This window comes from Guyanagaster necrorhizus (genome assembly GCF_019112545.1).
Source record: "Guyanagaster necrorhizus MCA 3950 unplaced genomic scaffold BT62scaffold_54, whole genome shotgun sequence".
Classification (NCBI taxonomy): domain Eukaryota; kingdom Fungi; phylum Basidiomycota; class Agaricomycetes; order Agaricales; family Physalacriaceae; genus Guyanagaster; species Guyanagaster necrorhizus.
Genome location: NW_025064933.1, coordinates 80046 through 96341, shown reverse-complemented (window position 1 = coordinate 96341; position 16296 = coordinate 80046). Strand labels below are relative to the sequence as shown.

The following is a 16296-nucleotide window of genomic DNA, read 5'->3' as shown; positions in this document are numbered from 1 at the left end:
TGCAATGCAAATTCAGACCCCCCAGCCGGCAATGATAAACATCTCAGGAACGTTAACGGACGATGATGTTTTGGAGAAAAGGATCTTCGGGAGAACCGAAGGCTCCACCAAGCAAAGAGTAAAGTGAGCTCCTGTAACGAGTAGCTGGCCTGAGACACGAACTTGCACTCTGATCCAGCTCTGATCAATGCAAATTCATTTGGGTTAATTAAACTGTCATGCTCAATTGAGCAGGAATCCAACGCACATGATGGAACGAAGTGGTTAGGATAGCTCGATAATTTCCTTGCTCTCTGAGCTTTAGGTTAAAGACAAGACGGTAGCATTGCCTTTCGAGGCTTGGTTTTGTCGTTGTTCGCTCCTACATATGGATTGAATTAGATTTCAAACGCTACGGTGCCAGTAGTATAGTAGAAGCTTGCGCATGGGAATTGCACGGCCATGAACGCTTTCTTCGGGACCAAGTTGCGGCGTCAAAACCTCTCGCGCGAAATCTGCAGCAATAATCCCGAGCTTAGGTATGTCCTTGGAGATCAGCATTTATTCACGAACTGACCTATGTATAGAAAACAAACGATACGTCCCCCGTCATATTGATCACAACGTTTGCATTGCGACTATTGAGCCCACGACTAGAAAAACAGAGATCTAGGAGTCTTCGAGTAATGCAAGGCTTCACAGCAGGGTTTCACTTGTCCGTAGATTTGATAAAGTGATATCCAAGGGTTTAGAAGGCAAGCCAACGACGTACTATGAGACGGAACCGCAGACTAAACTCCTCGAGGGGCGGCTTATTGCACCAAAATGACTCATTCCGGAGGCACGTGGGGTAACGAATGGATTGAGTCATAGGCTGTCAACTTCCTTTGCTTTTAGACCAACGCGTCACTTCACAGATGGCTCCTGCGAATTTCTGCTTCCCCATTCCGCCGACGTTGGAGAGTGAGCGCGTCAAGTTGGTGCCTTTTGATGTAGGTTTTCAAAGAATTGAAAAACATAATTATTGATCTCGTTGCCAAGCTCGCTGTTCATACGAGGCTACTAGTCAGAGTCTGCTCTGATGTCGGCCTCTACGATTTCGTTCCCTTTGGTCCGTTCAAGGATGAAGAAGAGTTCATCGCTTCTTTCTGGAACAAGAGGATGAAAAACGACATTGGAATGACTTTGTTCGCGGTGTACGATACGACCAAGTCGGGGGAGTCGGCGTATGCAGGAGTCATCGGTTATCTAAACTCGTCAGCCGAAGATCTAGTCGCAGAAATAGGTTTCGTGATTATCGCTCCGACGTTTCATAAAACGCATGTAACGTCCAACGCCGTCGGACTGCTCATGAAATATGCACTGGATGTGCCGGGTGAAGGTGGCCTTGGTCTGCGTCGAGTGGTATGGCAAGCCAATGCAGCCAATACTGCCAGCGTCAGGACGGCAAAAAGGATGGGGTTCCAGCAAGAAGGGATTTTAAGGTGGCATAGAGCGTGGCGTACATCCAAGGCTCGCGGTGGGAACGGCATTTCCGTGAGAAAAGGGGATCCTAAGGAGGACGGATTTCCGCTGGGACGAGATACTGCGATTCTGAGTATATGTTGGGATGACTGGGAAGGCGGAGTGCGAGCACATGTTGAGGCGACAATGGCGCGAACGAAATGAACAGTTATTCCTGTTCAAGAAAATGTTCTCTGGCAACTTGAAGTGGTGGATGATAATCACATACAAGAACGTCTTGTTCGGACCACCTGGAGACTCATGAGATAAGAATACGAGGACATAGATTACTTTGTATTCAGCGCCGCCGCAATGTTATTTGTACTTCCTGAGTTCCCTAAGGCACTCAGGCGTTCAAGTTGGATTCTGTAAAGTCGACAAGTTCAACAAATTGTCAAACAAAGGCTGTCACGGTATTGGCACGGCCCGGCAAGTTCCGCATACGACCACGTGCCAGTGAATCCGAGTCGGCGATGGAGCTCGTGGACTAACAGATGCCTTGAATGCAATTAAATCCACTCCAAACCCGACGCTTTCCACGAGGCTTCACTGCGTGAGCGCTCTAGTCTGGGGAGTTTGCATGCCTTATTCGCGCCTCGGCCACCTAACAGCCCTCACGGTTGCAGCAACGTCAATCCCAGTCAAAGTACCGCCCTTTTCCGCCGGGAAACCCAGATAACCCGGCCTCGATTGTTAGGAAATTTCCTGAAATATCCTAGATATTTCTGATGTCGGTGCCTGTTATTTCCGTTCTATCAGCCTTCCACGAATCCCAGGATGATGCCCGCATTGTGTCCTTACAATGTGAAGTGACCGCATCTAATCAAGGTGCCTTTCTTTTATTTATATTGGTCGGTACCACTAAAATGAGTTGTCCAAGAACGATTGGCTCATAGCACTCTTTTGTAGCAGCCGGATATACATGCTTCAATTAACCTGAATTTACCCTGTAGATTCGCAGCAGCCGTCATTTGGACTAATGGACTTATCTTCATGGCGCTCTCTCAGCGTTTATATATACCGTTCGAGTTCTATGCCCCTCTGCCTTTCCCATCATCCCTAATACCGCTGCAGCATGTCCCCCCTCACTAAATCGCTCATGCTCATATCTGCTGATGGTACTACAATTTATGCAGACGCGTCGGGAGATCCCTCCAGACCTGCAATTGTATTCATTCACGGAGTTTCGCTCAGTTCCGTTGTATGGAATGACATATTTAATGATACCAAGTGGACCGACCTGTTCTATCTGGTAGGAATTTTCAGTTCGTTTTTTTTTCCTGCCCTAATGATGATTTTGCCGACAGGTGAGATATGATACTCGTGGTCATGGCAGAAGTGGAATGCCCACTTCTCCATCTGCATGGGAGTCTAAGCGTCTTGCGGAGGACTTTGATGCCGTTGTAGAAGGATTCAGTTTAAGCAAACCTTTTGTATTAGGATGGTATGTTTTATACGATATTCTGTCCTAGCAATTTCTCACTTCTCATAGGAGTCTAGGAGGTAGGTGTGCTGGATTTCACTACAAGGCCGTGTGAAGCTGATGTGATTTCAGCCACTCACATCGTAGACATCCTCTCGCATCACCCCGGAAATGAAGAGTACCTATCTGGAGCTATTCATCTCACCGGAGTGCCTTTCATGGGTCCTGGAATCAGCAAGGCTGGAACACAATTCGCACTCGGCTGCCTGCCTTCCCTGAATCAGACAGATGATGTAGAGAAATTCCAAGATGCATCTCGGAGATTTGTCAAGGGGTGTTCCAAATATGCTTCGTTCGAACTCCAATCCCTCTGTTTGGGAAATTTCGTTACCCAGCCTCGAGCTATAACCAATTTCGTATGCACCCGTGAGCAAGATGCAACCGAGTTCTTCAAAGCTGGGGAGAACGGATTCTTACCGCTCTTAGCGATAGCTTGTACAGATGATCTGATAGTAGATGGGAGGTCAGCGGCCAGGGCCTTGGGGCCTTGGAAGAATCTCAAGATTGTCGATATTGAAGGAGCCGACCATATGCCCTGGTTATCGCATTCGGAAGCGTTGCGAAACTTAATTGCCGACTGGGTGAAAGGGGTTCTGTCTTCCTAATTTCTCATTCATCGGGACTTTTTAATACTATTTAGATACCGCCTATAGATCTGTATGGTTTCTTGTGTACTCGCATGGATCGTACTTGCCGCGGCCCGACGGCCCGATGAAGCCTTATGGACTCTTTGTTTGGATATATTATTTCTTGATGGCTTCGAATCCTCTTTTGTACCATCATCACCGCCTCCGTGAGGTGTCGTTCCTCCTTCATGCCTCGCCTTCTCCATTTATCTTCATAAATGATCCAATTTCACCCCGTATGACCACACAAGCTGTACTTGGAGCGCTTTCATCCACTACCAGCACCACCATTTCTATGCACCTTGTTCATGTCAATGCTGTGACGTGCTTTTCAGCCAGACTGTTGTTCGACGCGATTCTTAATGGACTCGCACAATGGACGCCTTCTTGGGAAGAGGGGTGTACGAACTGGTCAGGACCCAATGATACCCGGCGTTATAATGAATCACTGGACGCGTTTTTGCGCGGCTTAAAGACGCTTTATTCGTTCTTGCACCATAGTGACAGTAATCTACCTCGAGTCACGCGGTTTGTAATTGTGATTGAGCGTGTGGAACGTCTCAAGGATCGATTACCAGACCTCATCGTTCCTTTGACGCGTCTTGCAGAAATGGTAAGGCAATGCCCATTTTTGGAAGCATGCAGGCGACTGATTTATCTTTAGACGCGTATTGATGTGACAATTATCTTCGTCTCTTCTGGAAGGTGGGACGACATGAGGCCTTCTCTTGGGGCTTCTCCGGACCCTTACTTTGTGGATATATCTATTCCAACAAAAGAAGGTAACATTACCTCCCTTTTACAACTAGTGCGTCTGATGTAAACTTTACCTAGCTTGTGTTGCGCACCTTTGTTCCGTGTTTCAGTCTTGTCAGACTGAACCAAACCTCTCCCTCAATCCGTATCACCCAGCCCTTGAAGGCATCCACGCGTCTTTTGCATCAATCCTGTGCGACGCGTGTTTCCCTTTCACCAATGATCCTGATGAACTTGCATACGCCGCCGCCGCGCGATGGCCGGGTTTTGTCCAACCTATACTGGACAATCATGCAATGGAACGGGGAAAAGACGATAGCAATCTTACCGAACGGGATGATAATGAACACCTATTTACCGATGACGCGATGCTGGTCGACGATACCCATGATTTTGTTACACCTCCAGAGGAAGTTCGCATGCGTCTAAATCGCTATTTCAAACCCAGTATTACTGCTGCGCTGGAACAGCTTTATCCCCGTTTCAGCAATGCGCAGGACTGGGCAGACGCCAATAAACCTTCTCCTGAGGCGCTAGAAATTGTATTTCCGGTTCACCGAGTCGACCACTTGAGTAAGCCACGAATTGGCGTAACGGTCAAAGAGAAGCCTGCAGAACCATATCGGAATTTAACGAGAATGTCCAAGTTTATTCTCATCTCCTCGTTCCTGGCCTCGATGAATCCGGCTAAATCAGACCTGAGGATGTTTGGCAGGGGCCTGGACGAGAAGAAGCGCAAACGTCGACGGATCACCAAGGCACCTTCTGCGAAAATCAAAAGCGGTCCTATCAAGGTTATCATTCCTCACCCTTTCCTCTGGTATAACTGACTTTCTTGTAGATCCCTCAACATTTTCTGGGACCAGCAGTATTCCCCCTCGACCGCATGTTAGCCATCTTGGGCGCGTTGCTTGAAGAGAACGATAACGATGACAATTTCAGACCCTCCAAGATTGACTTCTCAATTCCTGGCGAGTACACCGATATGGAAGTCAGTAGGGTCGGCGTCTGCTCTACTGTGAGTACCGAGGGTCGTCCTGATGAATGTGCCTGCCGACTCTGACGCCAATTGCATCCGTAGATCATAGATCTAACATCGTCAAGGTTGCTTCATCGTACTTCGCCGGTCGAAAGGTTAGATGGACCACCGATGTTCAAATGCGGGGTCTCGTACGATGTAGTATTAGGGTTAGCTAAAGAGTTGGATGTACCACTGCAGGACCTGCTATGGGATTCTTTGTGATCCGTCTGGAATGCAACCATCTGTCTTCGGTGAGATCCGTACACCATCCAAAGACATTGTCTTATTCCAGCGTGCCTTTTGTCAGAATTTGTATTTAATCCGGCTTTATCAGAAACATCTGATGTCTTCGTAACAATATCTAATGTCCTCAGTGCCTAAGCCCTTAATAAGTAAGGCATGGATATCGATAAGGTTGTACTACCACCAGGAGAAGTTGAAACCGTACTTCTGTTCTCGTGGACCGTCAGGGTGGCCGTGCCGTAGTGCTTCTCGAGCATAGAATCGATCGCCGGTATTGCAGCCCATTTCGACAATGCGTTCCAATTTTCAAGTCCGCGACGGTCATTATGGCAGGCACGTGGACCATCCATCTAGGGCCATCTTCGTGGCAGAGCGTTGCCATCCTCGGCCTCGTGAGATGTTCCCTTGAAAACTTTAAGTAACGAACAATATTTTACGCCAGGCTCTGACACTTCTCGTCTGTCTGAAGGACCGATTCTCACTTGGCGACGCGCCCGTCTCTTCGTTGCACTTACTTCTCGGTGTTTGAAGTAATACGACCTCATTGGTGCGTTACACACGAGTCTCCCGTGTACATTCCGCTGATCAGCAGAAACGGGTTACATGGGTTATATAGGTTACATAAATACACCAACAAAGCGACGTTCCAGACTGTTTCCCAACCATATCGACTTCTTGCTTGACCGGGTGACCCGGATACAACTACAGTCTGAGCCATAACGTTGTATCCCTTGAATCATTCCAACCGTTTTCGCCCCGAGTCTCGTGCTGCTCAGCGATTGTCATAATTAGAAAGTCCGCTGAAAAGTCTTATTAGGATCCACGATTTCATGTCTGATTATTAAGGCCGGCTCGCACACTTTCTTCGGACGTTCTACCATTTCCTTCGCTGTGCCATCCATTGCCGTAAGCTAAACGGCTTGCTTCAACGTTTTTTTCGGTCCTCGGCGTAGACCGCTTTGTGTCAATGTCGCCTCCCTTCGACCACGTAGGACCTACCTCGGTACTACAGAAATCAGTAGAACCACGTTCAGTGATAACACTCATTCTCGTTGAGAATTCCTGGGCTTTAGAACGGTTGTGGCCAGATCTCCGGGATCATTATCTTCGCTCTGTCCTGTGCAAGCTCGAAGCCAGGTATCCGGGCACTCCGGTATGTTTTGTTATTGCATGCAGTGGCTGGCCCAGCTCAGATATCCTGACCAGCATACGACCTACGTTCTGGAAACTCTGCTTCCTGGTGACCAGTTCACGGGACCTGGAGTCCCCCGGCAATGCGGTAGTCTAGACACCTGTCTGGAGGACCTACAATTCAATCATTGTTCTTCAAATGTTCTCTCAAGTTCAGATATTTGGCGCGCAATTGAAGTAAGTATAGCCGTCGCCCGTATACGTCAGATATGAAAACTGTCATATAGTTTCTGTGTTCGGCAAATATACAAGGGCCGTCAACTGTTCGTAATATCCTCGTCATCGCAGCTTCTTCACCGGTGGAAGGCACAGATGCCAAGCAGCACACGTCAAATGTCCCATTTTACAATTCGTGGTTCGGCCTTGCGCACAAACTCGCGGAGGTACTTTTTTTTTAAATCCTCGATGATTAAGCACGCCGACGTTCACACCGTCATCCATCTTCCTAGACCAATATCCAATGCCACATGATATTAAACGCTTACCAAGACATGACTGGACTGACCACGCTGTTTAATGAAACGGTACGTTTATTATCGCATTCGGAAGACATTTAACCGCGAATCGTTTCGACCAACAGACAATGCTGCAGAGAAACGTCGAAGAGACCTTGTGTCTTCCTGCAGAATCGGAGCGTTTCCTCGTACGCTTCTCTGGCAAACCCCCGACCATTACACCAAGTCTCTTTGCTCAAGGTTGGTGGCAAATATCGTTCCACTCCTAGACACTGACTGGAACATTTTTCACCGATGTCTTCCAGAATCCTTCAAAAATGTACGTAAAAACTGGAAGCTTCTCTTCCGTGTTCTATCTCACCTGAAATGCAGCCCCCTTCTTCAGCGTCTTACCACACGCTCGATTCTTCATTCACTGAAGACCATCCGGATACCAGTTCCCCCCCTCATCTCCTGCCAGAACCAACAGCAGAGGCGCCGAGTCTTGTCGCTCATCTGCAGCAGGTTCATGGGTTGACGAAGAAAAAGGTTTACGGCACCAAGCCCGTTCGAAAGCCGTTTTTTCGGGATGAGCGAGTCACCGAGACAAGTCGAAGGTCGACATTGCTTGCTAGATCAGTGCCCATCGACATGGACATGACAAGAGCTCCTGGAGGTCGTGTTGTCTCCCACTCTGTGATTGACCGCAGCGCTCGTGTTCGACACACAATTTCTGCGGGAAGCCGTATGCATGGGTACCACCAACCGGCTCCGCATTGGTCGCCTATGTCCATGGCGTCACCCATACCGTCTAATCTCCCGGTAACTGCCTCGTCATCCGCAGCGCCCCCGAACTTAGATTCATATATCTCATCTCCATTCAACCCATCCCCGCCTAACGTCAGTAGCACCCCAACCCCATGGACACCATTCTCGGGCACATCTCCGTCTTCTTCTCACGTCCCCTGCAGCACTCCGGCCTTCGCACCCCTGCCAACACTGCCTCTCAGTCACACTCCTAGCTCTCCCGACAATTCCCCACCGCCGTACCTACGCGATCCGGAGATATTACATCCTGGGGTCTTGTTTGACCCCCCGAGCTTCTACGGCCATGGGCAGGGAACACATACGCCCAATCGCGAGTGCGTGTTCCCTGGCCATGGTTCGGGGATTCTCGCGTCAGTGGTGTCGCCATCTCAACTCGATTCTGATGCTCATCAATCGGGATATTCATCCTCCGAGTCACTTTCCACGGAGCAAATCTCATCTTACGACGCGAACAATTGGAGTCAGACGACGTACGGACCTACCGAGCCTGTGTACGGTTCGCCCAATTCTTCCTGTAGCAGCTCACTGAAAGGCTGGGCTGGCTGATTGCAACATTAATCTTTTTTGATGCATGTACTTGTACCATCTCCCCCGTGTTTCTGCAACATCAGCGCTACTATTCATGTTGATAACCATATTGTTGTATACCGTCTGTTTATGTCGATGCTTTGATCTGTCATGTAGCTTTTTTTTCAGGGATTTTAAGGTGCTATTATTTCTGGGTGTCGAATTGAATTATGTTTATAAATTCTAGAAGTGGAACTTGATAGTCGACTCATCTTAAGAAAGGTAATGTTACCAGGTGCCTTAATAATTTCGTAGGCAAAGTAGTCTTATACCTGGTACGTTTAATTTATTTATGACTTCGAATATTAGTGCCACCACGCGATGAGCACGTGCATAACACGTGCCCGTATTTTGGCGACAAGCAGGACAGCTGCATTTCCTTTCCAACCATGACCTATCTGAGCGTTCGTCAATTACGATGCTGGAAGCATCTTTTCCCTTGCAACTCGATTGAAGAGTCGGCTCTTCAACGCCTACACTACTGCCTCTACGTCGACTTTGAGTCCCAAGAGACTCGTTGATCCCATCATACCAGTCGCTTCTCACCGCCCATGAGCGATTATACAAATATGCATGGTTGTATGTTATACTCTCCTCTACGCGTCCTGTTGTTTCATTTGTCTCAGCGTTGCAAAAAAAAAAAACCGATGCCGGAATCCTTCTGGCGACAGTCGCAAACATCATCACTCTAGCGAAGGGTCACGAAACGGCTATTACGAGCGTTGCCCGGCGACGGGATACTCTCTTTTCTGAAGTTGATGATATCGCCTTCAGTGAAGACCTAACAAAGGAGATATCTGATTTGTCGATCTCTATGGTAGCGGATGTGACACAGCTTACCTCTGATGTTCGATAAATGATGAAGGTAAGTCTTTTCAGTGATGTTACTGCATCCGTCTAAGAATACTCTTAGAAATGGGTTGTTGGACACCTTGGCAAGTCGTATTTGTCAGCTCTTGACGTTTCTATTTGCTGTCGGTATCGGAGCTCGGGGGTTGTATTAAGTATCCTCATGGAAAGTTTCTTGCCGCCATCAACATTATGGCCCATATGTGGGTTCATAATATTCATCTGTAGGTATTTGTCAGCTTCAAGTACATTGAATTTCTCTCATCTACGTTATGTATGTCACAGATATACGGGATACCCGCAAGAGCTGCGGCAGCAGTCAGTCAGAAAATCTATGCATTTGCGATATCGAGAATTGAAGTTGTTGCTTGATTGGGTACACTGACTGATTCACACTTGAACGAAACGTCGTTGCCAGATCGCCGCACAAAAGTTGCTAAGATCTTACGCGACCTCCACAGGTTCTCTATTGTCGTAAGTGATCTATTTGATCCTGCATCCCTTGCGTATAATTTGTATTCTTAGTTCAGTTCGAAACGTGGATGGAAGCAATTGTGCACACTCCACGAAGATTTTGTTACGAAAAAATCATGTAATGGCTCGCCTTCATATCCCTTGCTTCCTGCTCTTTCCGATTCACTGCCACGCCACACCGCTGATGATAATCATGAGCCCGTGCAAAGAAGCCCTCATCCTTCCACCGCATCCTCCCTTCACAACGTCGAAGCACACCGACCTTCAGTTTCTACTGAAACTGAACGAAGTCAGCTTTCACTGACTGATGCATTCACGTATGTTCCAATCCACTTAACCTGCATAAATGCTCTCACACTGAATAGAACCCCCACTGAAATCCCGCTGCTATTCGACCTTTGACGACGCGCTACAAAGAGCAACCAAAGTCAACTTGCTCTTCTCTCTCTTTCCTTCCTCGATAATGGCAGTCTCTACATTAGACATTCACCGCTGCTCGTGAAACTTGTGTCTTCATAATTCTGGCGTCTCGCCTCTCTCTGGATAGACTTGCTATCCTTATACATGCCAAAGCTTCTGACTGGCTCTATCAGTCTACGACCATCGGATTCTGTACTCCCTTCTTTGGCGTAGTATTGGCTAGATATTGAGAAGACTCCTTCGGCTGTTTCCTGTTGCCTGTTGCCTGTTCCATAAATTAAGCTCGAGTCAACAATTGCCTGTATCTTGTAGTTGTATATATGATGTTCATATCACCCACTCTGATTTGATAAGTTGGCAGGTGTATTTAACGTAAGTTGTCACAAATTCCAGTAGATAGATCTCCAGTTAAGATGACAGTCTCAAGAACGAACGCCAGGGCATTGTGCCGACACGGAAGAGCGCATGGTGTTTGCCTGGATTTCTAGTCTACCATTGTACACACGAGTCTACCACGGGTACACAAACGACAATCCCTCATCCACCTGTCGGTCGTACTAATGACTGTACATTCTTAATATATGCACCGTGACCGCTGCGTTACGTCGTCTAAGGCATATTAGCACCTTAAGATGTCCATTGGGGACTCAGATATTTGAGGAGAGTGTGACACGTATGAAACACAATGATCCTTCATCTCCTCCTGTCTCCACTCTGTCTACCAAAGACTAGCAAGGGTAGATGGTCATTAATCCAGCCTCTTGTAGAGTCCAGATATTTATCATTTCTCAACTCAGTTCAGCACTGCTTGATCCTCAGTGATTCAGGAAGGGCACTGTAGACGCGCAATCGATAGTATCTGTATTTGAATGATCTCACGCTTTGGCCGCCTGCTTTGCATGCAACACTGTCTTTCACGACTGCAAATTTTGCTCCTATCAGATCTACGACTGTTCTAGTAACTCCAGAATGAATACCAGTTTCCACACAGACTCATCGGGATCCCATAGTCCCACATACTCGGGGTCGATAGGAAGTTCCTGAGAGCGGTAACTATACAAACACTGGATGCGAAGTTGAGCCAAATTATGCCAACTTGTTGTGTAAGGGCAAGTCTGGATGAAGGGATTGGTAACGTCCTTTCATTGTGTATAATACGCTCGCCATTCGGGACTTTGAAAGCCTATCTGAATCCTGCTCGTCACCTCTCCCAAGTAATGGAGACAAGCGAAAATTTCGCTCGCATCGTCCCAGATCATCGAAAGGCGACGAGGAATACCCTTCATGACGATGAGCCGGTAGGAGGAAAAGCTGCAAAACTGCTTGGTGAGGTGGAGCAGAATCTCTAACCCAAGAGCGTCGGAGTTGTGCAACCAGGAGTTCTTCATTGTCCCACAAGAGGTCGTCAAAATCAAAACGAGCTTTGATTTCACAGGCTCTTAGGTAGTCCACCTCAGCGGCGCGTACGCGACGTTCGGCGGTTGCAATCATGCTAACACTCTTCGGAACTTGGCAAGATACGCAACCCTTGCTCGAGAAATCGCTGCACCTCCTTCCACATGGCAGAGGTGGCCCTGAGGAATTCTACGGCAGTGTCTCGGATAGGGGTAAGAATGCAGGATGCGGCTGACCGTCGAAAGACAGCTGCGAGGGACGTTCGCGTGATCAAGCACACGAGATTCGATCGGAATGATTCGATCGTCATTGACGAGGACGTTTAGGGCATCAGCTAGGACTGTTATCTCGTTCTGGTCCTAGTCTACGTCAACAAATATTATAGATGTGGTATAGGCATACTTCATATTGGCCAAAAGTCCTGGCCCTTGATACCTTGACGCACCACCACGTCAGTCACGGAGGAGTGTTTCATGGAGCAATAAACGTAACTAGATGGAGGCATAGTAATCGATGATTCTGGCCCTTTACGAGACTAGACGGTGGATTACGCATGATTTGTGCTGATTGTGGCAGCGGAGTTCCAACTCGCGTACTTAAGAAGCGCGCCTGAAGCGCGCCTTGCCACGCGCGCTTCTTTACTCTGATCGACGACGACGACGACGACGAGGCCGAGCCAGTGCTGACAACGACGTCGACGTCTCCGCCGATATCAGTTTCACAGCGCTCCAATCATATCATCTTTTACTTTTTGTCTCTTTCCTTTCGCCTTGAGCGCGAGTGATCCCAGTCTTGGTCAGGCTTCGCAACTCCCCTCCGTAACCACATCGCCATGAGTCGACATTACAAAGGTGGTTCTGATAGAGGTCGTGGTGGCAATGACAAAGGGCGTGGCGGACTTGGTGGCGACAACTTTAAAGGGCGAGGTGGATTCAGTGGCCCCGACATCTACAAGGAAAATGTTCCAGCACAGATACCCGACCGCCTGACATCAAAGAACCAGGGCGAGCTTATTGATGCCCTTCGAAAGGTACCACCCAAGCCAGAACGTCCAACGCGTCCTGGCTTTGGTACCTTGGGCAAGTCCATCATTTTGCGTTCTAATTTCTTTGCTATGAAACTCCCCAAGGGCCCTTGGTTCGACTACGAAATCAAAATCGAGCCAGCGACCCTTTCGAAAACGCGCAAAGACCGTATTTTCCAGTTACTTGAGGCCCGCCCCGAAGTTCATCCCTCTCTAGGCTCTATTGTTCACGATAGAAGTGCGCGTCTCGTGTCCACCAATAGATTGTCATTGTCCGATCTGCACGTAGAAATACCGTTCTACGAAGGGGGCCAGAATGGACCTCCACCTAGCACCATCACATATACTGTTTCCGTCGTCTTCAAGGGCGACCTGAACTTCAGTGAACTCTCCAAGTGCGTGTTTGGTATTCTTATCATTATTGTCTTTTCATATCTTTATTTAGATACCTCAACGCTGACAAGGAATACAGGGATTACGATCCATTACCCATCATTTCTGCTCTCAATTTAGTAATGCAGCAGAACGCTCTGCACACGGGCGTGCGTATCGGGCAGAATAAGTATTACTTTCAGCCTCCTCCTGGTGAACGCAAGGTTCTCGGACCAGGCATCGAGGCATGGAGAGGGTATTTTCTCTCTGTTCGGCCGGCTTATCAGCAGCTGATGGTCAACATGTGAGTTCGGACTAAATATACGATCGTGTGTTAACTCGCCACCAGAAATGTCTGTATGGCGCCGTTCGTAGAGCCAGGTAATCTCGCAGGTGTTCTTAAGTCGTTCAATCGGAATTCTTCGGGGGGAATGCCAACGCTTCCCAAGGCGCTTGCCAGAAGCATCAAGGTCGTTACTACCCATCCTAGATATGAACGTCGCTACAAGCTCTCGGAGATTGGCCTTAAATCTGCCCGGGACACCACTTTCCCCTGCGAAGAATTTGGAAAGAAGGACATGTCGGTTGAGGAATTCTTCAAGAAAAGTGCGTGTAACCGTCGTTAGACTCCATGGATGAGACTCTTATACCTCTGTACAGAGTATAAAATTTCTCTGCATCGTGCAACTAACCTCCCGGTGGTCAATGTCGGGAGTGTCAAGAGACCAATATGGATACCCGCCGAAATATGCAAGATCGAAGCCGGGAATCCGTATCGAGGACGGCTAGACGATCAAGAAGTGGCAAAGATGATTCAATACGCGTGTAACCCCCCGCACGTTAATGCAGAGTTTATTGTCGACGAGGGGTTCAAAAAGTTATCCCTCTCACCTCTTCAGCCGCCCGTCAACTTGTTTGACCTCTCCATCGACCAGGAAATGGCTGTCATCCCTGGCCGCGAGCTTCCCCCTCCGACATTGTCGTACCGTCAGGGAAGTCTGAGGGTGACCAATGGTTCATGGAACATCGTTGACACCAAGTTCCACCGCGGCGCGACCGTCAATGGATTCTGGGTCCTCCCAATACAAGAATGGATACATGATAAATATCCTTCTCCGCAGGATATCAAGCCGTTGATCATGGCGTTCTCGGAGAAGCTGCAGTCGGCCGGGATGAAAGTTCCGGCGGGAATGCCACGATTGTTGGGGGAATTGGCGCCATTGGCTCCTGTGCATGAGGATCCAGGGAGGGTGAACTCATTGAATCTCATCAGGTCGTGTTTGGAGGATGCGATGCAAACGGGTCCCAGGCCGAGTTTTGTGTTGGTGTTGTTGATGCATAGGGACAATTTCATTTATCCTGGTGTCAAGGTGAACCTCGTTTGTGTGTTTCGAAAATGGTGTAGCTGATGGATGAGCTTAGCGAATCGGAGACTGTGAGCTAGGGTTGCAGACGATTACGATGCAGCTCGACAAAGCGATGAGAAAGGACACACAGGATCAGTATCTCTCGAATATCGCCTTGAAGGTGAATACGAAGCTTGGGGGGATCAATCACAAGGTATGGATTTCTTACTTTGGGTGCTACGTACCGACTGACAGGACATGTTCAGCTGGATGATCAAGCCATGAGGTGGTTGTGCAAGAAGAAGACGATGATGGTGGGGATCGATGTTACCCACCCTGCTCCGGGGACGAGATTTGGCACTCCGTCGATCGCGGCGGTCGTGGCGAGCGTGGATGATGATTTCGTCCAGTTCCCAGCGAGCATGAGGATCCAGAGGCCTGATACTAATAAGCACTCCAAAGAGGTCTGTCTTTTTTCTGTTGATTCCCCTGCGAGTGCTCATGGTGCCATTTAGGTCGTCGAGGAGTTGCGGGATATGATGTATGAGCGTCTGTTGGTGTACAAGAAGAAGAACAAGGCGTTGCCGGAGAGGATTCTCGTGTTTCGGGATGGTGTCTCTGAGGTGAGCGATGATAGGAATTCGTTGCGACGGTCTTGCTGACCTTTCCGTTCTAGGGCCAATATGATATCGTCATTCGGGAGGAGGTCGTACAGATCAAGGAGGCTGCGAAGAGACTGAATACCAAGGATGGGAAGGCTTACAAACCGCTTGTATCTGTCATTATATGCGGGAAGCGCCATCATTCTAGGTAGGTTGCGCTATGGTCGTTGTTGACTCTTTGCTCAACGACTCTTAGGTTCTACCCTACAGATGGTGCGAATGCAGACAAGAACGGTAACACGAAACCTGGGACGGTGGTTGACAAGGGGATTACTGGAGTGTGAGTCTCTCCCTCTCTCTTCCAGCGCATTATTCCATTCTTCTCATACCTTCCGGAAAGATTTGATTACGATTTCTATCTGCAAGCACACGCTGGTCTGCAGGGCACGGTCAAGCCGACGCATTACGTTGTCATCTACGATGAGAACAGCCTTGATGTGGATGATCTCCAGAAGGGAATGAACAATAGTAGTTATTTGTATGCGCGGGCGACGAAGGCTGTTAGTCTGATTCCGGCGGCCTATTATGCGGATCTGGCGTGCGAGAGGGGAAGGTGCTACCTAAGTAAAATCTTATCGGATGATAACTCGACTGGTTCAGAGTCGCTTAGTCCGGCGGAAGTTTTCCAGGAGGCGGAGGAGGCTTGGGGTAAAGGGGTGAGTGTGTGTTTGGCATGTTGGGTTCGGACTGACTTGGTTTTGCAGCTTCATAGTAAAATCAAGACGAGTATGTTCTATATCTAGATCAAAGGATCTAGGAAGAAGGGTGTGAATGTTGCTGTCCTTTTTCGGTCTACTTTTTTCTTTTGCAGATCCTTTCGTGATGTCTTGTTGTAATACTGTATAACCATCCTACACTGATGTATAATAGAAAATCTGAGTGAAGAGATTGGTAATGTCCTTTCATTGTGTATAATACGCTCGCCATTCGGGACTTTGAAAACCTATCTGAATCCTGCTCGTCACCTCTCCCAAGTAATGGAGACGAGCGAAAATTTCGCTCGCATCGTCCCAGATCATCGAAAGACGACGAGGAATACCCTTCATGACGATGAGCCGGTAGGAGGAAAAGCTGCAAAACGGTTTGGTGAGGTGGAGCAGAATCTCTAGCCCACAGGAGCGTC

General features: G+C 48.3%; 6 protein-coding genes across 6 annotated transcripts; 5 read left to right on the top strand and 1 right to left on the bottom strand.

The window, feature by feature from the left end:
• Window positions 1-908: 908 nt before the first annotated feature.
• On the top strand, window positions 909-1805 carry BT62DRAFT_938298 (uncharacterized protein). The gene has a single exon (XM_043187504.1). The coding sequence runs from the start codon at window positions 1141-1143 to the stop codon at window positions 1645-1647; it is 507 nt and encodes a 168-aa protein (XP_043033601.1). The 5' UTR covers window positions 909-1140; the 3' UTR covers window positions 1648-1805.
• Window positions 1806-2390: 585 nt separating this feature from the next.
• On the top strand, window positions 2391-3707 carry BT62DRAFT_938297 (alpha/beta-hydrolase). The gene is made up of 5 exons (XM_043187503.1): window positions 2391-2504; window positions 2557-2734; window positions 2790-2926; window positions 2975-2985; window positions 3038-3707. Exons 2-5 carry the CDS (start codon window positions 2558-2560, stop codon window positions 3568-3570), a joined length of 858 nt encoding a protein of 285 aa, XP_043033600.1. The 5' UTR covers window positions 2391-2504; window position 2557; the 3' UTR covers window positions 3571-3707.
• Window positions 3708-3718: 11 nt separating this feature from the next.
• On the top strand, window positions 3719-5724 carry BT62DRAFT_976133 (uncharacterized protein; the record flags this gene model as incomplete). The annotated part of the gene is made up of 6 exons (XM_043189220.1): window positions 3719-4204; window positions 4256-4373; window positions 4426-5141; window positions 5189-5365; window positions 5429-5619; window positions 5676-5724. 5 exons carry the CDS (start codon window positions 3719-3721, stop codon window positions 5588-5590), a joined length of 1659 nt encoding a protein of 552 aa, XP_043033599.1. The 3' UTR covers window positions 5591-5619; window positions 5676-5724.
• Window positions 5725-6578: 854 nt separating this feature from the next.
• Window positions 6579-8610, top strand: BT62DRAFT_924213 (uncharacterized protein; the record flags this gene model as incomplete). The annotated part of the gene is made up of 7 exons (XM_043184589.1): window positions 6579-6764; window positions 6788-6979; window positions 7030-7185; window positions 7252-7326; window positions 7383-7497; window positions 7563-7576; window positions 7630-8610. The coding sequence occupies 7 exons, from the start codon at window positions 6579-6581 to the stop codon at window positions 8608-8610; spliced, it is 1719 nt and encodes a 572-aa protein (XP_043033598.1).
• A 2708-nt stretch (window positions 8611-11318) lies between these two features.
• BT62DRAFT_1013013 (uncharacterized protein) lies at window positions 11319-12079 on the bottom strand (the record flags this gene model as incomplete). The annotated part of the gene is made up of 3 exons (XM_043178006.1): window positions 11319-11427; window positions 11471-11866; window positions 11901-12079. 3 exons carry the CDS (start codon window positions 12077-12079, stop codon window positions 11319-11321), a joined length of 684 nt encoding a protein of 227 aa, XP_043033597.1.
• A 522-nt stretch (window positions 12080-12601) lies between these two features.
• Window positions 12602-16107, top strand: BT62DRAFT_976129 (argonaute-like protein; the record flags this gene model as incomplete). Its single annotated transcript, XM_043189219.1, has 11 exons — window positions 12602-13188; window positions 13239-13469; window positions 13515-13771; window positions 13826-14535; window positions 14588-14725; window positions 14778-14975; window positions 15027-15134; window positions 15188-15321; window positions 15370-15453; window positions 15514-15829; window positions 15878-16107. 11 exons carry the CDS (start codon window positions 12602-12604, stop codon window positions 15914-15916), a joined length of 2802 nt encoding a protein of 933 aa, XP_043033596.1. The 3' UTR covers window positions 15917-16107.
• Between the last annotated feature and the right edge of the window lie 189 nt (window positions 16108-16296).